Source organism: Notechis scutatus, chromosome 1 (assembly GCF_049901735.1).
Source record: "Notechis scutatus isolate UNSWTSFEM ecotype Mainland chromosome 1, rNotScu1.2, whole genome shotgun sequence".
NCBI classification, from domain to species: Eukaryota; Metazoa; Chordata; class Lepidosauria; order Squamata; family Elapidae; genus Notechis; species Notechis scutatus.
This window is the reverse complement of record NC_142009.1, coordinates 71068165-71090528: the sequence shown is the minus strand read 5'-3', so window position 1 is coordinate 71090528 and position 22364 is coordinate 71068165. Positions and strand designations below refer to the sequence as shown.

At 34.9% G+C, this 22364-nt stretch overlaps 1 protein-coding gene across 1 annotated transcript in view; it reads left to right on the top strand.

Annotated features, from left to right (window-relative positions):
* FMN2 (formin 2) overlaps positions 1–22364 on the top strand; it is a 193930-nt gene that overhangs the window by 112607 nt on the left and 58959 nt on the right. The window contains 2 exon segments of the mRNA XM_087967456.1: positions 8619–8680; positions 21316–21407. Of these exon segments, the coding sequence (XP_087823582.1) occupies positions 8619–8680; positions 21316–21407 (154 nt within the window).

Sequence of the window (22364 nt, the reverse complement as noted above, 5' to 3'; positions counted from 1 at the left end):
TTCTACCAGAATATTCCAGTCATGGGTTTCATCCCACCAAGTTTCTGTTATTCCAACTATATCATATTTACCTTCATGTATTCGTAGTTCGAGTACACCCTGCTTGTTCCCCAGACTTTGTGCATTTGTATATAGGCACTTGAGATCTTTATGTCTGACACTGTGTTTCCTGTCTACATAACCTGTGTTGTGCCTTCCTGCCCCTACTTTCTTGCCACCTGTTTGATTAGTGCACATGGCTGTAATTTCCTATTGTTGTTCTTTTTGCTGGGACTTTTGCTGGGACTATCGCCAGTTATTAACCAATTGCCGATGTCTTCTTTATGCAATACTTCATTCAGTTTAATGTAATACTTTATTTTGTCTCAGAATACATCACATAAGAAGTAGTTTTGGCAGGGAATACATAGCAAAAATAACATTTAAGCCAGTTATCAAATGATATTAGCATATTAAAAGATACATGAACTAAAATATTAATTTTATCAACATTCCCAACATCTCAGGTCATCATTATATCACTTTTATTAAGTATTTAAAATAGAGGAAATGGGCAGGAGTGAGAATGCTTTGGACACATTTCTTCTCTTTAAGTGGAAGCTTTAATAATCACCAAAAATATATATAGATTGTTAAGAAAGTACAATATTGCATTGTTGCATGAACTTATAAATCACAAAGTAGGGTACATACATACACATCATAGTATTTCTTTCAAGGTCAACAAGTTCAGTGATGCAGACTACTTCTGCTGCCAGCAGGGTGCCTGCAATTTGGCAGTTCAAATCTCATCAACTTCAGGGTTGACTCATCCTTCCATCCTTCTGAGGTTGGTAAAATGAGTCCCCAGATTATTGGGGGGCAATATGCTGACTCTGTAAACCGCTTAGAGAGGGCTGTAAAGCACTGTGAAGTGGTACATAAGTCTAAGTGCTATTGCTAAGGGCTATTATACAATGGAGAAAGGAAGAAACAAATTCTCAGTAAATCATTAAAGACATGCAATTAAAAGAAAGGAAACAACGGAAACTAGTTTACTCCCAGAAAAGAATACACCTAATTTTATTTCCACTTGGAAGCCATTACTGGACTTTGTGCTTGAAGTGGGAAAAAAATGAAACGTTGATTATTTTCATGGAAATGGTACATAGTACATATTATTATGAAAAAGTAAAATGTTAGAGTGCATGATATTATTTTATTCTACTGTGCTAAAAAGAGTTGGAAGTTAATGCTTTTTTTTCTTTTTCCCCTTATTCCCTACATTTTTTCTCTTCCCTTTTTCCTCCCCTACTTTCCCATTATTTTCATTTTTCTATGTATTTTATATTATGATAAACTAATAAAAAATTGGAATCTGAAACTAGTTTACTCCCATACTGTTCTTTATAATTTTCTGTACTTTTCTACCCTTGCAAACCATTCCTGAATATATGCACATTTCATATATTTTCTTTTTGTTCTTGAAACTTATCACCTTTCTCAAGATCTCATCATTTACCTCCAATCATAACTTCCTCTATTTTTCCTTTCTTCTCAAACCATTCAATCTTCTTTTATAGTTCTGTTTTGCAATTCAATCTTTATTCCTTCTCTCCATACCATAAAACTGACTCAAGATAGTTCTTCCAGCCTTCTAGCAACCAATGGATGTGCCAATGCATTATATATCCTACTTAGCTTGTGGGATATAGTAACAATATGTTGGCCTGCAAGACAACCTCTAAATAAGCAAACCTGGCACGAAATTATCTAACAGGCATTAGCTTTCATTTCCCTCTAAAAATACTGTGTCCTAAATGACCAGGATTGTCCTCAACTCCTGGCATATAATATTGCGTTGAGCAAGAAAATGAGCAAGACAAGTCATTTCATTGCTGTGCTACTAAAAAACTGGTAATGAGAGTACAATTAAACATATCCATGTAGCATTGTATAAAGGTCACTGATGTTTGTTTTAAAATGTAGAGTTATATGTATATTTAGTCAGTTTTTTACCTCAGATTTCTATTATAGCAATTATTCAAAGGTACAGTATTTATGATTTTTTTTAAATAGCAAAGCAAAATATTAATTCAAATGGATACTAAAATGAACAGTTAAAAACCTGATAAAAAAGCTACACCTCTGCAAAACTGTAACTTTGTCTGAATGGCTGTTAACTTTGTCACTTGTATCCTTACGATTTATATTGACTGTTTCCTACTATGATTCGATTGCTTGTTGTACTCTATGACTATCATTAAGTGTCGTACCTTATGATTCTTGACTCTTGACCTGTTCCAAAAGCCCCCATAGGAAGTCCCAGTGTATAGGCATAAAGAAATAAGCCCTCCCCAAATTAAGGCCAAACATGCAAATGGGGAATGGTGGGGCTTGCCGTTGGCACCGAGGGCCCTGCGACCCCGAACAGGCCCCAGGAGGTCAACATCCGCCACCGCCGAAAGAGCAAGTGGGGGGAAGGAGTCCTGAAAGTGGCGCCTTTTCGCCAAAAAAAAGACCCGGCCTTATTATATGAGAAACACGGTATCTTTTCCTTTATGTACACTGATGGCATTTGCACCAAGACAAATTCCTTGTGTGTCCAATCACACTTGGCCAATAAAGAATTCTATTTTACTCTATTCTAAACTGCAGAACTTTGAGAGAGTGAGGGACAAAAGAAATTCCAACATTTAAAAACAGTGCAACACAAGGCCTTATCCCAAGTGCTAAAATAACACCAGAAGCATCATTGAAAGGCCTCTAGTATTGATCAACAGCAGTACAGATGTATAATGGAAGATGGGAGTCAACTGTTAAATCATGTAGGCCTTTAAATTAACATATTTATTGTGCCAGAGACACCATGGCAAATTGCAAATCTCACAGAACCAGCAATAGTAAGGCAACCAGTTGCATTTTATTTCCTGGTAGTGATTTTTATTTTTGTGCTGTATCTGTTGGCTATAATAATATGATATTATAGAGGAGTTGTTTTTATTGTGCTTTATATCATAGTGTATGAGCAGTTGTGTGAAATACAGGCAGTAGCCTGCATATCTGTGCCACTGAAGATACACAAACCACCTGGTACCATGATACCAGACCAGACCTTCTCTTATCTCCTCTAAATATTCAAACAGAAGTGTTCTATTGCTCTGCGTCTCATTCTTTGGTAATCTTAACAAGCTTGAAAAATGTAAAACAAGAAGCTATGTTATATTTCTTGTTCATGAAAGTTAACATTTTTGAGCGGACTTTTGAGTTCCAAGATGGAGTTTAAAGAGAATGCAAAAACAGTGTGTGATATTTTTTATTTCAAAAAGGAAAAAAGTTGTATTTGAGTGTACATTCCATAATGGTCATATTTACCATAAGGGAATGTTTCTTTTGCTGTGATAAAATATGCTTAAATTGTTCAAAGGAATTGCAGAAACACTTATATACTAAAAAAAATTGGCCTTTTTAACAGAATTCACTAACACCTGTAGAAGGCATCGTTTTGCAGTATTTGTACAAATATTAATAGGCTGTTAATAAGTATATGAAAAGATTAATCTGACTATTAAGCATTAGTTAAACTCGGGCTTAACGTAATTCAAATACTAGGAAAACAAAGAAATTCAATATTGTTTAACTTCTTAACAATAGGTCTTCAGCAACACTCTTGGGGAAAGACTGGGAAAACATTTTGCATGTTAAATCTGTACAGGTGTTTATCATGAGGACAATATTCTGTATTTAATAGTTATTATATATTGTAATTATACAACTGTAATATAAATTTACAGTTATATAATTATAATATAATTAAATATATAATAATTATATAATTAAGTAAAAGCCAGTTTAGTGTAGTGGTTATGGTGCTATGTTCTAAAATTCAGTCTTGTGATTTCCAGGAAGACTGAAAATCAGGAGGCTTTGAATTTTAGAACATAGAAGGTAGAATTCAGGTCTTCTAGTCTAACCCCCTGCTCAAACCCCCTATATCATTTCAGATAAATGATTGTCCAGTCTCTTTTTTAAAGCCTCCGATAATGGAACACCCACAACTTCTGAAGGCAAACTGTTCCATTAGTTGGCTGCTCTCAGTGTTAGGAAATGTCTCCTCCTTATTTCTAGGTTGCTTCTTTCCCTGGTTAGTTTCCATCCCTTGTTTCTTGTCTTGCCTTTTGGTGCTTTGGAAAATAGTTTGACCCACTCATCTTTGTAGGGGCCCCTCAAATACTGGAATATTGTTATCATGTCTCCCTAGTCCTTCTTTTCATTAGACTAGACATATCCAATTCCTGTAACCATTCTTCATATATTTTGGCCTCCAGTCCCTTAATCATTCTCGTTGCTGTTCTCTGCACTCTTTCTGGAGTCTCAACATCTTTTTTATATTGTGGTGACCAGAACTGGATTCAGTATTCCAAGTGTGATCTTACTAATGCTTTGTAAAACAATACTAGAATATCACGTGATCGTGATTCTATCTCTCTATTAACACAGACTAGGACTATGTTGGCTTTTTTGGCTGCTGCCACACATAGTTAGCTCATATTTATTTATTTTTGCTACACACTGATGGCTTATATTTATTTTTAGTCATAACAGCTGTTTGGGTTAGTTACTCTGCCTTTGCCCAGATAACCCCACCTCACTGCATTGCTGTGGGAAAAATAGGAGGCAAAAGTATTATGTATGCTGACTGCCTTAAGGTACTTATAAAGGGCAAGATAAAATTTTTTTAAAAAAATGAATAAATGTTTGGGTTGTGTAAAGTATTTGATTCCTTTTAAACTGATTACACCTGCCCTTTGCAATTTTCCTGAAATCTTGTATTCCTTTAAATCCTTGTGGATAATATTGTCTGTACAAGATAGATTCAGTCTATTCCATCATAAAATACCTTGCAAGCTTTTGTTCATAATGAAGTGTATAGTTAACCATAGACAATTTCTGCTTATTGAAAATAGGAAATGACAATGCATCTGTAAAACAAGGTATATTTTTATCTTCCTGTCTCCCTTCCCCCATCTTGTTCTTTATCAAATCTTTCTTGCCATCTCTTAGACTTTGCTTGTTATATTTGATACATGGGGGCCCACACTTAATTAAAACTGTACTTAGCTATTCTACTGTAGGGAGATGATTTGCTTTGGTTTACATGCAAAATAACTTACATGAAATTCTATTGTGGTGCATTATGATATTGATCTATGTTGCTATTCAAATGAGGCAATCTGATTTGCTGAAATGTTAATGCAATTTATTCAGTTTAAGGACTAGATGTTTGATTTTAGAAAGCTTTTATAAAAAAATTAACTTTTACAATTTACAAGAAGAAAAACAGTTAAAACATATATCATAGGGAACTAACTTTTAAAATATTTCATACAGATGTATAAAAAGATAAGTTATTGGTAAACAAAACTGTTTTGTGAAAATAGGTAAATGAGAAAAGGAAAGAAGTAAAACATGATAAAACAATTTGGAAAAAAGAAATGTTTTTTTTTTTTTTCAGAAGACTCTGGAAAAAAGAATATATCCTGAAAAGAAGGAATGTTATTTTTATCTTTTTTTAATTCTTCCCTCCAATCTTTAAGAACACTCTGGACTCTGCTTCATGCAATCAAGATCAACATTTCCTTATTTATATATTCTTTTATTATACTGTAACTAAAGTTATATTTCAGACCTGTAGGGAGAAAATGTGATGAGTCCCAGACACTGGATTTTATCACTAAATGCTTTACAGCAATGAAAAACAAATGAGCATGAATTATATTGTCTCTAATCTTGAGGTGTATACACAAAATCATTTAGCAACAGTGAAAGGTACTGATTTATAGAGGGCAATGTAATCTGTTGTTAAGTTTTTGTCAGGAATTGTCAAAGGAAATTCAAGCTAAGTTTTGCTCCAGGTCAAGATTTTCCTTATAGGTATATAGATTAAATAGAAAGCAGAAGAAAATGCTAAATAGAAGAAAGAAGAAACATGAAAGCAATTGCATTGTAATCAGATGGCTGGTTTTCTCCCTTTTGGGGGCTGGGTGTATGGCACTTAACTGCAGTCAGAAAAGACATCAGTGGATGGTTTTCAGAATCAACAAAATCCATAGTTTTCCCTACCCTTCTTATGATGGTCTATGACCGTAGCTCTCAACCTGTGCTCCACAGAATGCTGGTGTGTGTGTATACAATGTCATCACAAGGGGTCTACAAAGGCTTGAAAAAATGTTATGATTTAAATCTCGAGTTAAATCTTGGAGGTCCATGTCCATAGTCAGGACAACAAAGGGTATTTAAAGAGAATCCAGGGTGAAGAAAAGGTCGAGAACCACTAGTCTATGACAATAATAAAGATTTGATTTGATTTGATATCTCTCCTCTGAGGACAGAATATTTATGGTAAATTAAAATTCAAGAATCTAACCCACATGTACTTCAAATGAATGTTGGAAATGTAAATATAAAGAAGGGACTTTTTATCATTTATGGCAGATGTGTGATAAAGCCAAGAAATGTTGGAGTGGGATTCATATTTTAATATAGAAAATTCTTACAGTGAATATAAAGAAAACCAGAGACTTTTTCTTTTGGGTTTAATGAAAAAAGACCTGAAAAAAAAATCAAAACTTTGATGTTATATATGTTGATGGCAGCAAGACTACTTTATGTTAGAAACGGAAGGTTGCCTCGATCCCCACAATGGATGAATGGCTGCAAAAACTGATGGAGATAATAAAGATGGCTAAATTGACCTCTTTGATCAAAGAAAAAAATATTATTTCTACTAGAAACCACCTCTGGACTTTGTACTTGAGGTGGAAAAAAGTAAAACTTTGATTTTGGGTTATACCAATTAAAGAGATTTGTTACAATAGAAATGGCTAATTAATACGATCATGTAAAAGTAAAAAGTTGAGGCTTTTAGTTAATACCCTATTCTACTGCACCACAGGAAGTTGGAAGTCAATGCCTTTTTTTCTTTTTCCCCTTTTCTTTCCCTTACTTTTCCCTTCCCTTTTCCCTTCCCTATTTTCCCTACTATTTACTTTTGTATTTTCTTTGTATGCTATATTATAAACTAATAAAAAACTATCTTGAAAAAGAATATAACTCACATGGACTTGGTACTACAATAGTACCTTGTCCCCATTCAAGTTGTTTTGTTTTCTTGGGAATTTCTAGATTGTGTCAGCTTTAATTAAGTTCTTTAAATTTAAGTTCAGGACCATATTGGTTGGAAACATGCAGAAGAGGCCTTCATCCTACAGTGGATAAACAATGGCTAAAATGATGATGAAACTTTACTTTAGTAGTTATTTTGTTTTAGTAGTTATTATATGTAAGTTCTACCCCAGACCTGACATTCTGATAAAATGTAAAAGGTGACAGAAACCTATTTTAAATAAATGACTTTATAGGGTGTGTAGAAAGCCTGTCATGTGGATAATTCTGTTGAAATACAGTTCCGGACTTGGTAAATTATAAACAAACATGGTATGTGAATTTAACAGAGGCTGATTTCAATATGTGAAGAATGGTTTTCCTTAATAAAGATAAACCAAGATTTTTGCAGTTGCCCCACTAGATAATCTGTTCTGGTATGATGTAACCAGGCTGCATGGTTAAAAGACTGGTATACATGCTTCTCTATCTGAATGTTTCCTGCCTGTCAGAAGTCATGGAAATTTGATCTCCTTTCTCTGTTAGAGATTTTTATATATTAAAAACTAATTTTGCTTTCTTGGTTTCTTTTTAAGTAGCACTAAGATAAACTTTTGAAATCATTCTTAATGAATTCTGTCTTACCAGCCTAAATCCTTATATCTTTGCTATTATTAAATATGTTACTTGCCCTTCCTGTTTAATTCTAAATGAAACTTCTCTTTTGAAGTCATACTTATGGAACTGTTTGTATAATGACTAACGACATAGGTTACTTTAAGCAAACTTATATCTGTTACATATAAGTTGGATATCTGGTAAGGTTGATCCATGGATTAAATAGTCAAAGGCTGAAACTCAGCTAGAGATAGGTCCCCTTTGCTGTTTGACTATAATGTGTATTTTTTAAAGTCAGACCATAAAACTCTGATGTAAAACTTATTGTTACCATTTGACTTTTTCTGTAACATGGGTAACAATAAGCTCACCAGTGGTGGGATTCAAATTTTTTTATCCCTGGTTCTGTGGGCGTGGTTTGGTGGCTGCACTTTGCGTGCGCATGTCAAACGCGTGTTTCACACACACACACACAGAGGGTTTGCTACTGACCTTCTCCTGCAGTCCTGCATTCTCCCTGTGTCTTCAACAGCTGACGAGCGCCAATCTGTTGTACCGAAGCAGCTGAGCTTCAAAACCAGGAAATAAAGGTCAGAATAGAGCCAGGGTGGGCGGGCCCAGCAGCTGATTGTGGGGGGAAGTTGACTTGACTGTATTAAAATGTAAATGCCAGGTTCCACTAGTTTTCTTGTCTACCGTTAGATGGAACATTTTCTAAAGACATTAATAAACTGTGATCCATTAAGCTGTATGGACAGTAAATAACTTTTTTTTTTTTTAAAAAAAGTGTCTGTATAGTGCTTAGTCTTTTCTTGAAATGTAATCCTTTTTTAAATTTTTGTCTGCCTTTTTCATAGCTGTCATGAACTTGGACAACTCGGTGGTGGACTTAGAGACTCTTCAAGCTCTTTATGAGAATGTGAGTAACAAAGCAAAAATGTACTAATTATAGTTTACAATGTTTGCCAAAAATGGCAGAATCACGATTATGACTGATTGTATTGCTATGGTAGAACAATATCACAGTGACAATTAAATGTAAATACCATGCAAAAATTGAAAGAATGTTACCAATTGTGAAATTGGACAGGCCTGGATTCAGTATTATAAATTAGGGTTAGATTCCCTTACAGAGAAGTCATACAGAGATGGAGAAACCAGGGTGGATTAATTACCAGAAGGCAAGATTTGTTGGGCTTGTGCCAAAAGGAAGATAGAAGGAGCTGTCTTTTTCTTCCCTGAATTTATATTTCTTTGTTAAATTTGTTGTTTCCATTGAGCCAATTCTAGACCTAGAAAACCTAGAACTACGCCGCCTTCAGTCCGATCTAAGTATAGTATATAAAATCATACATTACAATGTCCTACCTGTCAATGAATACTTCAGCTTCAACCATAACAACACAAGAGCAAACAATAGATACAAACTCAAGGTTAATCGCATCAAACTTGATTACAGGAAATACGACTTCAGCAACAAAGTGGTCAATGTCTGGAATACTCTACCTGACTCTGTGGTTTTTTCTCCAAACCTTCAAAACTTTAACCTTAGACTGTCTACTATTGACCTCATCCCTTTCCTAAGAGGTCTGTAGGGGATGTGCATAAGCGCACCAATGTGCCTACCATCCCTGTCCTATTGTTTCTTTTATTTTATTTTTAATTTTTCTTATATGTATCCATGTATTCATAACTATGTTTTTACTTATACCTATTATCTTGTAAGCAATTGACAAAATAAATAAATAAATAAGTGTAAATTTATTTACACTTAGTGCACTCTTTCCCATTCTAACTATATGTCAACAGAGTATACAGGATTATATTGTATAGATCCAGTGCCGGCCTTGTTTCAAGTCTTCTCATAGAGATCCACACCATCTTACGGACCTTTGGAGGTCTTTCTAGAATTCATATGATGCCTCATTATTACATCTGATATCATACATTGAAAAAAATATCATGACCAAATATATTTATTCAAAGAAAATTTTGATTTATTCTTATTTGTTAATGAGTTTTTAAATCCAGTTGCTGATTTCATTGCGGAATAGCTAAGATACATTTTAATTTCTTCTACTATTTAAAAATTCACTGTGAAAGTTTTTTTGTGATGTCAGACATCTTTATTTTACTATGGAACTAATTATGTTTTAATCAGTGGATAATGCTGTGGACAGTTTAGTTGGTATATTTAACCAATACTTAGTATACTTGATATATTTAACAAAACAAAACCATAGCCTACTTCTTGATAAACAGTGCACCACCAGATGGATTTGCAATTGGCTGGCCAGCAGCATTTAGCGATAGCACTTAGACTTATATACTGCTTCACAATGCTTTACAGCCCTCTCTAAGCGATTTACAGAGTCAGCATATTGCCCCCCCCCAACAATCTGGGTCCTCATTTTACTGACCTTGGAAGAATGGAAGCCTGAGTCAACCTTGAGCATGTGAAAATCGAATCGCTGAACTGAAGGTAGCAGGTAGTTGGCAGGCAGCAGAAGTAGCCTGCAGTACTGCACTCTAATCACTGCACCACCAGGACTCATTGATGTAGTCCTCAATGGAACTACTTCTACATGGAGTAAAACATGCAGTGGGGTACCTCAAGGTTCTGTGCCCTATGTAATTTATGAAGATGCTCTTCAACATCTTCATAAATGATATACATGGGGCTGGGTAGAAAGGGAACTTGTCAGATTTGCAGATGACACCAAGCTAGGGGAAATATGTAACAATTAGAAGATAGACTCAAGATTCAGAAGGGTCTTGACAGGTTTGAACAGTGAATCCTATTCAACAAAATACAGTTCAGTGGTGAGAAAAGCAAGTGCCACATATGGAGAAGAAAAATCAAATACACAGGTATAAAATAGGTGGTGCCTGGCTCAACCGTAGCAAATAAGGGAGTTAGTGTCTTAGCAGACCAGCACTTAAGTATGAGCCAAAAGTGTGCAGCAGCTGCTTAAAAAAGCTAATGCAGCCCTAGGTAGCATCTATTTTTATTTTCAGAGTATGTCCTCTTATCCAGGTGAGCTGTATAAAATGATGAAAACTTTGGATTATATACAATTCATTTAATTTCTGCTAAATATTTTATCATGCATTTCTATTTAGAGAAACTCCAAGTGACCCAAATACCTGCCTAATGATATGATCAAGTTTGACACCTGTGGTCTACACAGTCGTTTATCTGAAATAGTATGGGTTCTCCTGCTTGAGCAGGGGGCTGGACTAGAAGACCTCCAAGGTCCTTTCCAGCTTATTCTATTCTATTCTATTCTATTCTATTCTAATTCACTCATCTAATTCACTCAAAATAAACTCAGTAACAACTCTGATGTGCCATATATGCTGTAAATATACTGATTTAGATAATCATTTCATTCATTTCTCCATTAAGAAAGTTAGGATGGTGAGAACTAAATGGTTCCCATTCTCCTTTGTCTTTGACCCACAATTTCTGATTCAGGAGATGATAAATTACTTACTTGAATTGATTAGATGTTAAGCAAAACTTATACCCACACATACATTTTAGAATAAGTTGTTCCTTATTCTAAAATTCTTTATTAACTTACATGACCTTTTCTGTTATTTTTCACACACTGCATTAATTGTCAGATCAGAACATTCTTTTCACTATATAGTTAAAACATTGCAGTGCAAGTTCTCAGATATTCTATTTGATCTCTACAACATATGGGAGCATTTGTTTTATGATCTTTCTTCAAAATGTAATCACTTTTTTTTTTGCTGATTACATATGTTTGGCATGGTGCTTTTCCTTCTAGATGTGAAAGAAGTTTGGGCAGCCTCCAAGTCTAAACACACCCTAATTTCAAAAGCCACAATCCCGAGGCTCAATTCCTGTTTACTAAGGAATTCAAGTATTGTTAGACTATATGATTACTAAACATATTGTAGTCCTTTGGTCATTATCCTACAGCAAAGGACTCTAGTTCAGGCTTATTAATCTATCTAGTTTTGAGACAGTAAATATAGTTTTATCTAATCGTTACACAAGTATTTGTTTTTCCACAGTTTCTATTAAGTTTTTTTATTTGAAAAAAAATAGACTATCCTTTTTTCAAGGAGAACATTGTTATCACTACTTTCCTTTGGTCTTCATGCTTTCTTTTAGTTTGGTTTCTAATTTTAAATATATTTATGTATTTGGTGTGTGTGTGTGTGCGTGTATTGCATATGTTGGTCAAATGCTCCAATAAAGGTTTACTTACCTAATAAGGGAATTTGATAAAGGCATAAATACATATATAAAATATCAAATTCATATATCAATTGCTCAGCAATCATTGCATTCCTTAATTTAATTTATGGAACCATTTTAATAAAAAGCATCCAAATGACTTGGCAGTTGATGAATTTTTATGTATTGAACTAATATCTAAGATGGACAACTCAACATATACATTGTCATGTTTCTTTAAAATAACTTGGGCCTTTTCCACAATTTTATTTCAATTGTATATCTTCCTTTGGTGCTCAATGTAGGGGTCATTTTGGATTCACAGCTAAGACTTTGGTACAGTTTCATCTGTTCAATGGTTGCAGCCTTTCCTAGATCAGGAATTCTCCAGATGGTCATTTATGTCAGAAAATTGCAATGTGGTGTACGTAGAGTATCATTGAAGACTACTTAGAAGCTGCAGCTGATTCAGAATGCAATGGCATTGACAATGATTTATATGCCCATATGATTCCATTGCTCCACTGGCTGCCCTTGTTGCCATTGAAGTTTGAGGGCTAATTCAAGCAGATTACAGATTAACAGAGTTGGAAGGGATCTTGTAGATCATCTAGTCCAACCCCCCAAGCCATTGATAACGTCCCATTAAGTTCTTCCTTTTATGCCTTCATAGGAGGATTATAGATCATGTTTGTCCATCCAATAAGATCAGACAGAGTTGGTGCAATTTGAGTCCTCTCAATCAATGCCAATTATTAGGACCCAGGAGGTCTGTCTTCTCTGGATTAAGATTCCCTATCTATCTAGATCCCATCATTCCACAAGTTTTTTAAAACATGTCTGTCCTTCAAGACCTGGAGTTATTATTTTGTCTTATTTTAAATGTAAATGATTCAGAATCATTCTGCAATTGGATGACTTCTAAAATACATAAATATCTGGGGGGAAAACCCTCTGTTTTCCCATTGTTAATGTGGTTTGAGTTTTGAAAAAAATATATTATTATTTGGGAAATTCTGCATACATTCCTATACTTTTAAATTAAAATTATGACATTTTCCCTACAATGGTATTGCATACATTTTGATATTTTTATTGTTGATCATCTTGCTGTTTTGTTGTTTTTGAAAGCATTTGGAAAGTTTTATTCATACAAAATGGGTAATTGGCCATCTTTTTACTGTAGTAGGCTTTATAAAGAATAACGTAAACCCTAGGATTTGCCCAAACATTTAGCCATCTGCAGAAATACAACATTGCCAAATGAACACTCATCCAGTTAAATTAAGCTGTCATTCCTACTACTGTTTTTTCTCCCCAATGATAAAAATAGAATAATAATGCATTAAATGACCACTACTGCTCCTTTATGACTAAACTAACTAAACTACAGGTGTCTAAATAATCATTTCATTTTAGCTAATGAAAGAAATCAAACTATTACTACCTTCTGCTGATTTTTTTACTTAGAAAGTCTCTTATACTTGATAATCAACTTGCTATGATTTCATGAACTGAGATGTCAGAATTAATGAAAGATTCAAGATAAAGTAGTATAGGAAGAATTCATGTTTCGTGTTAACACAAACTTTTTAATTTATTTTACTTTATTTATTAGTTTTGTAATTTTTTTGCCAACCATCTCACTTTGAGGCAACTCTGGACAACCTACAACAATGAAAACCAGTAAAACCATAAAGAATAAATGTTTCTAATAATAGTAAAGATTATACTTAAAAATCTGGGGAGGAAGGGAGCAGGATGCACAGGGGGAACAGGGAGCCTTCTCTTAATTCATTAACCAATGATATACTCCATTGGGATAGCCAGGTCTACCAACTGGCAGAGCCAGGTCTTCGTATTAATTCATATTAAATTTGCACTACATCATCTGAACTGAAGAAAAGTATTACAGGTAGTCCTTGACTTACAACAGTTCACTTAGTGACCATTCAAAGTTACAACAGTTCTGAAAAAAGTGACATGACCATTTTCCACACTTAATATGACCATTGCGGCATTGCCATGGTCATGTGATTTACTTTTGGATTTTTGAAAACTGACTCACATTTATGACACTTGCAGTGTCCTGGGATTATGTGATCCCCTTTTGCAACTTTCTGACAAGCAAAGGCAATGAGGAAACCAGATTCATTTAACAACCATGTTACTAATTTATCAACTGCAGTGATTCACTTAACAAATGTGGCAAGAAAAGTCATAAAATTCTCACTTAACACATTTCTTACTTAACAACATAAACGCTGGGCTCAACTGTGGTTGTAAGTTGAGAATTACCTATACATCTTTTAGATAGAAAAGAACTAGATAGGAAGAAGACTATGAAGCAGTGGGAAAAAAGGCAAGAAATATATGATGGTATTGTTATATATACCATTGAAAAGCATCAATTAATCATTCATTTCCAGTCTCTGGAAGGAATTTGATAGAATTACAGAAGGAAGTGCTATATATTCAAGGGGGTTCCCACTAGATACTGATTATAATAAGAATTCTGAGGGGAAAAAAGAGTCCCTGTAAGTACAATGCAAACAGACTTGTTACATAGATGTAGGTGTCGGCCTTCCCCAGGCAAACCAGACGTGAAACATGACAAAATGAACTAATCTTGCTTTATTGTAAGGCTGCTTAACAAACTCTTGCAAGTCTAAAGGCACAAACTTCCTTCGTCCACTTTTAACTACTTGATCCATTTGGGCAGGTCTTTCTTGAGTTCCTTTTTCAGATCATTAAGTGACTGTGGGATCCTGCCTATCTTATCTGATTTTTTCCTCTTCTCTTTTCCCAAGGTCATTCATACATTCCATTACAGTAAGAAAGAATATTTAGCCTTGAGGTTGCAAATTTGTTTCTCACTTACAGTGCTTTATTTCTATAAATTTGCACCTTGTTATTAAAGATAGTATGTTTATTATCCTCGTTCATAGACAGATAAAATAGATCATGGGAAAGGCGAAAAGAAGAACAACCCAAGTTGAGACTTTGATTGTAATACCTCTTCCATTTCCATTATGTATATAATGAAAAAAAAATATTGACTATATCTAGAAGCAGTTGAGTATGAGTGATCTCTATATAATTTAAATTGATAGCATTAGCTTTGAACACCCTGATTCATATTATTTGAAACACCTCCTCATTTAAATGAAACAATCTGGGTGATCAGTTTTAGAGATCCCAGTTTCTATTGTAAGATGGTGAAGCCTTGCATTTAACCATTCACAAGGTGGCCTCAGCTGATTAGACCAGTACCATGAGATGAATGAGTGGGCTAACAACAAAGAGATGCAACTTTCAGTTCTCTGCCTTTCACCTAGCCCTCTGCTCAGTTTTGATTGTGGCCAAGATGCCACAGCCTTGCATTTAACCATTCACAAGGTGTGGACTTGTTACTCTTTTTTGTTTCCTTCACTAAACTGCATTTATTATAGTCCAATAAGGGGGTCAGCCAAAGAGAGGTCCTGAAATTGGCTTTGTTAGCCACAGATATAGTTCTGTTGCAGGAGATAATACCTGTAAAGAACTGTATCTTTATGAACAGCCCTAGATTTACAGGCTCTGAAGACTGCCTTCCAAGATGTTTTCATCAAAATGTTTCGGTTTCTAATGTGAAGGATAACAAATAGAGAATTGTAAAAGAGTATATAGTAATCCTGCATTCTGTTTGTTCTGAATTATAATTAGTTTTCACCCAGCAGGTTTCTATTTAACTTATTTCAATGTATCATTTCAAAGATGTGTCAAATGTAATCAGGAGCTAATGAAATTTTATGTGAACCATCTGCTAAATATTCCTTTGATACAATGTCTGTGAGGGGGAAATTCCTCTTTCTTATTTCCTATATATACAATATATTTAGCTTAGGTTTTAAAAAAAGAAAAGAAGAAAGGAGTGATATGTAGCTAAAATTATCTTTAAAGGGTTCTGTCTCGTTATCCAAATAATATGTTACAAAATTCTGCTTGCACCAGAAAGAGCTGGTGAGAATAGTAAGTTATCTATTTCCTGGACATGTTCATATTGATGTTTGGAAAGGTGTAAAATCATATTTTCAAAGTCTGCCTTTGCTATTGTACAACATGCACACAGATACCTTCTCAGATGGTGCCTCATACACCCAAATCACTGCATCAAGGAGGTTTTCTGGCTCACACTACATTAGGTGCCATGTGGAAACTTGTGTTTGATTTCAAGACTCAAAACAAGAGACATTTTACAGAGAGATTAGAAGTCTTCAAGATGTTTGCTTGTTTTTCTCCCAAATAATGGTATAAACAACATTTCCACCATGATGTATGAATATGTAGTAATCTAACTGATGCAGAATAATAACTTCCAAGCCTACTTGTTATTGTTCGTGACACTGATCCGAATCAGGGGAGAGGAATGCTTAATCCTTTGCCATCTCACCAAAGCTTCATCCAGATATGTTGTAATCAGGAAATAATTAAAGGTTTGAAAGCTAAGTTTTGTATTGTGCACATCAAAGACGAAATGAGCTTTAGTCTATTCTAAATCTCATCATTTGTAAGAGCCTGGTTGGATCTTACCTAGTGCACAGTGGATAAAAATCCAAATAGTAAGGCATGAATCCTATAATCCACGATTATTGGTAAGAGATGGATACTCAGAATCATATTGTATTGATTCTGGAGTTAGTAGTTAATTTTGTGATCTTTTTGACACTAATTACATTTAGTTTTGGTCAATTTGTTTTAGTTTCTGTTTACAATAGAGACTATTACAAATTCTGTAGGTGAAATTTAGGGGGCTTTGCAAATCCCATACTTTAATTGCAAGTTTTCTCTAACTTTTCCCCACTCGGTTTCATTGAATTTCAGAATTTTAGCATTATAAAAGAAAGATAAAATTATTTTCCAAGTCTAATCTATGTTTGCATAAAATTCCAGATTCCTTCAGTAATCCAATATATAGAGTAATGCTTCAGGCTTGGAGTAGATACCCTGTTGTGCAGGTCATCTGTGGACACAGGGATAACTCTGCAGTCCCAGTCTGAAAGTGCAGAATCAAGCACAGTGGGGGCACTGGGAGTCCATTTTGTAGTAACCACGAGTGTTATTTTAAGACTGCTCAAGGTTTTCTATTAGTTTTTTTGTGGCACCTTTTTCACAAAGTTGAAAAAGCACAGGGCTCACCACTGGTTTCCAATCTGTTGCTATAGCTTCCAGTTCTCTTGGCTGGATGTCACAGTGGTGTATGGTTTCTTTTTCCAACTCTGGTAGTACTTGAGTGGTTGACCTTGAGGTCTCTTCCCAGATTCCATACACTAACCAGACAGGCATACAGTGGTCATCCATCCTGAAAACATGTTCACCCATCTCATCTGGGCTTCGATAATCAGTGACTCAAATAAATTTGTAATACTGATCTCTTCTTAGGCCCTTAAAACATACCTGTTTCAGAAAATAATGGATTTATTGGTGTGATTTAATTTATTTAGATATGTTTATTAAGGATTTTAACATTTCTAAGATTTGTATTTATAAGCAAACCTGGAGGAATGGCATGGATAGAGACTAATTTATAGAGATCCTGTTGGTTGTCTGACATTTTATAGGAATATGGTTCTCTGGAGCCATGGGACTTTTTTCTTCTCTGTTTTTTAGTATAAGGGGATCCCAACCTTTGGGTAGGGTCCCAATATCGAGCCACACCCCATTCAGAACTGGGCCACGGAAATGGCAGGCAAGTGTATGCATGTGCATAGTTTACTGATGTAAGTAGTGGGCAAGCACACACCCTCAAAGCTCCATTTGTGTGAGCAGTGGATGCGTGTGCCGCCACTTGTGCAAATAGAACTATGTGCATGTGCTCACCTGCCACTTGTAGGGCACCATCCCCTCTCCCCCTCTCCAGTCCACAAAACTTGGGGACTTCTGGCCTAAAGTCATAGAGTTGGACAACATTTAAATCTAATCAATAAACATTGATAAGCAATGAATGTCTTTTGATGAAAAACTCTAGGGAATCAGAAGATCTCTTATTCTGTTTACTCTGGAAACTTTAAGTAGATTTCACTTATGATAGATGTCCCAGGTCCACATACGTTAGAAGCAATGCTGTCTTGCATTAGCCTGGATTTTTAATGATAACTTGCCTTTCTCTCCTATTATCAGATGCCACATCAGGGGTGGGATTCTATCGGTTCTGTCCAGTTCTATAGAACCCCTTGTTAACTTTTTAAGCAGTTCGGAGAACCAGTAGTTAGAAGCAATCTCCTTTTGTTTTTTTTCACCCTTATTACATTCTTGCCAGTACGCCTAGACATCCTTTCTCTGGAGTTTCTGGGGCTTGACTTTCTTAAAGGGGAAGGGTTGTTTTAAGATTTTCACACTGTTGTTGGGAGGAAATACTTCCCTGGACAATCAGCACTTTGAAGAAATAATTGAATAATGAATCAAAGCTTTTAGTGACAGGGAATCAAGATGAGTGACATTCAGCAAGGCTTCTTGGCTAGCTAGAAAGATTGACATTCAAACGTGAACATTACATACCCTTTCTGACTTTTGGTCTAAAACTGGTTTTTGGTGAAGGTTAATTCTCTGCTTGGTGAGGTTTAATCCTGTGTTTATTGATGGGATAATTTTCTCTATTCAGCTTCAACAAGCAACAGCTACTGTTGTGATTTAATTATTTGTATTGTGTTTGAATTTTTTCCTGTCTCATGGTTTCTTTTTCTATCTGGGGAGGGGGTCTTCTTCACTGTTTTAGTACTATCCGGCACTGTCCTTTTGGGGTATACTTCCAAGAGGAAGGATGCAAGCTTGGCACTGATTTTTTTTACTGTGACCTTTTCTTAAATCTGGATGATTTCCTTAGGATATCTTGTGAGGTGAGTGAGACCAGCTGGTATCTTTAAGTGGTGAAAATGGATCTAAGGATTACTTTTCCCCGGGTGTGCTTTTTCTGGAGAGCTTAAATGACCTCTCTGCTAAAGGGTTTCACTTTACGAGCAAGATTTGGCTGCTTGATAGTTATCACTGCATTTTAACTATTTTCATTCCTCAAGGTGCTCTGGCACCCTGCCTGATTTGTAACTCTGGCTTGCAGGTATTTTTAATCTAATGATTGGTATTTAGGGCAGCTTTTTGCAAGCAAAGAAGCTTTTTGTATTTTTGTACAGACAATCCTTGACTTACAACAGTTCATTTAGTGACCATTACAATGGCACTGAAAAAAGTGATTTATGACCATTTTTCACACTTATGACCATTGCAGCATCCCCACTGTCATGAGAGGCCAGGTGAGGAGAAGCGCCCCTTGACATGAGTGATGTCGAGTTGGCCACACCCACCCAGTTTCATGATCACCAAGCCACACCCACCAACTAAGCCATGCTCTCAGACCCGGTTGTTAAAAAAACTGAATCCCACCCCTGTGCCACATCCTCAAAATTCCTCTCTGCATGCATAAAAAATAACAGAGAGAACTACAGAACTGAATAATATGTAATTTTTAAGAACCTATTTCACAGAGGGCATACCTCTGTTGTTCTTTTTGCATACACATGTGCTGCTTATTCATTTTGTTCCAGATGGGGATTTGAGCAAGTGGTTCATTGTTAAGAAAGTGCTTGATCTTTTGTAACTCTACTTTTGATTGGCTGCAGTAAATCTCAGAAAATCTAACAAGATTTGGACAGCCACTACAGAAACATGGATTTGCCAAAACATCCTCAAGCATTAATTTAGCATAATTTTTCCCATGTGCCCTGCAGCTCTTGGACCTCTCAATCTGGCAAAGTATCTCCCCCATCCCCACGCTTACCACTTTCACAGGATTGTGTCTTACATTGTTGTAAGCTGGCAACTTTTGTTGCTGACAATGACGTTTTGTACTTCGTGCAAGTTTTCAGTGTATGATTCCTTTGTGAATAACTAATACATTGCTATATTTGGGGAAATAAAGCTATCACTGCTCTAACACAGATTCTTGCACAATTCAGAATATTTTATATTATGTTAGAAATCTGATACTTCTATGCTGTAACCTTTTCAAACATTTTGTACTAGGTATGGTTGTGTTTTATTCAATTAGTTTTCATAAATAGACCGATTATCTTCTTTGTAGTCTAATTATGAAACATTGTCAGAATCTACTACCACAGTTCTTACTTAGAAGTAAAGCTCAGTTGGAACATCCTTGCCAATTAGATACTAGAAATTTGCTTCACAATATTAAATCATGCAACAGCATTAAAGATTTTGCACAAGTTTCTTTTTTAATGCATAAGTTATAAGGTTGATAGTTTAAGAGCTAGGGTTATGGCGAGAGCCTAAGCTATATGTCTGGTTTCAATTTCAGAAGGAAGGACATGTTTTTATAGGAATTAAAGTTCTGTGAATGTTCTGTGTTTTCTATTTAGGAAAAATTCTTTGAAAATACTTTAAAATAATAATCACTGTCTCTCAATCCAACCCACCTCTCAGGGAAGATGTTATTGTGGGTAAAATAGGAGGCAGGAGCATTACAGTATGCACATTGGCTTGAGCTGTATAAAAATAAAGATGGGTTGTAAATGTATTAATAACAATAAACTGTTATTCTTTACTTGGAACAGAATACTGCTGAAAGAAAATAGCATCTCCTAATCATACCTGTAAATCAGTCATTTCCAATTTGGTATATTCTAGATGATAAGTTGTAGAACGCTTTAACGGAATTTTCATTGTATTGCTTTTATCTCAAAATAGCTTTTTGTGTAAAAATACATTTTTGGTATCCTTTGTATACAGTTGGAGAGAAAAAAATCAATTTATTAATATAAAGGCAACTAAGATTTACTGCAAAAATCATACACTCCAATTTTGGATTCAAGTTGCCATGCCTATTTCTGTTTAAATGGTGCCCTCTAAACTGATTGAATCTCCCATAACTAAAGCCATCTTGAGTGTGAATTTAAATAATTATGCCTGTCTGTTAAAAGTTTTTGTCTTTCTTTTCCATTGAAAAAACAAAAAGTAGCTTTGTAGTTCACATATGCATCAGCTTAATCCATGCTTGAATAAAATGACATTGCAAATGTTTAAAATCATAACTATGTAGGTTTTTATTTAGTGATAGTTGTCTGAGTAAACATTTCATGTCTAACATTATTTCATGAAGGAAGTTTACCACATATTTATGTTAAATATTGAATATCTTTCTGTATAAATAATTAAAATAAATTGAAGGAATTATAACTGAATGGTTATAATTGAATTTTAAGCATTATTTAATTTCCTAGGTAATTATTTATACATATGATTATGTATTATTTCCATGCATAATTTTCTTTATGAATCTTTTTTTCAAGAGAGCACAATCTGATGAACTGGAAAAGATAGAAAAGCATGGCAAATCAAGTAAAGAGAAGGAGAATGCCAAATCTTTGGACAAACCTGAACAGTAAGGATATTATAAACCATCTACACTGGTTGGAGAGAGTCAAAACTATTAACTTTTTAGTTCGGGTTCAGATACAACACAAATTGTTCTAATTGAAACAAATAATTAACCTGTTCAATACATCCAATAACTATGAGGTTCAGTTCCACTTTGTTTGAGAAAACTGGATTACAATGTCCTCAGGCTATGCACAATAGTGGTGTCCTCCTGTTTTCCCAATTCTTCTTTCAGTAGATGAATTTACTACAAGTCCTTTGGGTTGTTTGCTCCTCCCCAGAAAAAAGTATTTGCTCGTTCTTTATGAGAATAGGTTTAATTTGATCCTTATCCCCCTGCTTAGCTATTTTTTCCCCATAACCTTGATACTTCCTTTTCTCTTGCACATTCTTTGAATTTACATCTTAATCCCTACTTCAAATGTATTCAATTTAGCTTTGTGTGTGCATGTGTGTATAGTAACTTCACTTACAGACATAGTATTCGATAGACACCAAAATATATTTGATGTCAGTTTTCTTATAAGGTTACTTCATCTCCTGAGCTCCCTGTCTCTTAAGAGACAGGTGAGATCTTGCAAGATTTCAGCTATCTCACATTATAATTCAACTATTTTAGATAGTTGAAATCTTGCAAGATCTCACCTGTCTCTCAAGATTTTTGTTATGGAAAGTCCCAAGACTTTTAATTTATATTTTCAGGCAAAGATGTATGTATATGTGTGCATATATATGTGTACTTCTGTATTAACCAGTCCTCTATCAAGAGAGAGAAGTAAGGTTTTGCAGCAATCTCTGATGGCTGTACCCATCCTCTTCAGGAAGAAGTATATAAACCTGTACAGACCCCAAGTCTATATTTCCATCTAAAACCTTTATCCTTTTTTATCTATTTTTTTTCCTGCTGCTGCTGAGTGACTCACATTCAATATCTGAACCAAAACTCTGAGCCCCATTAACA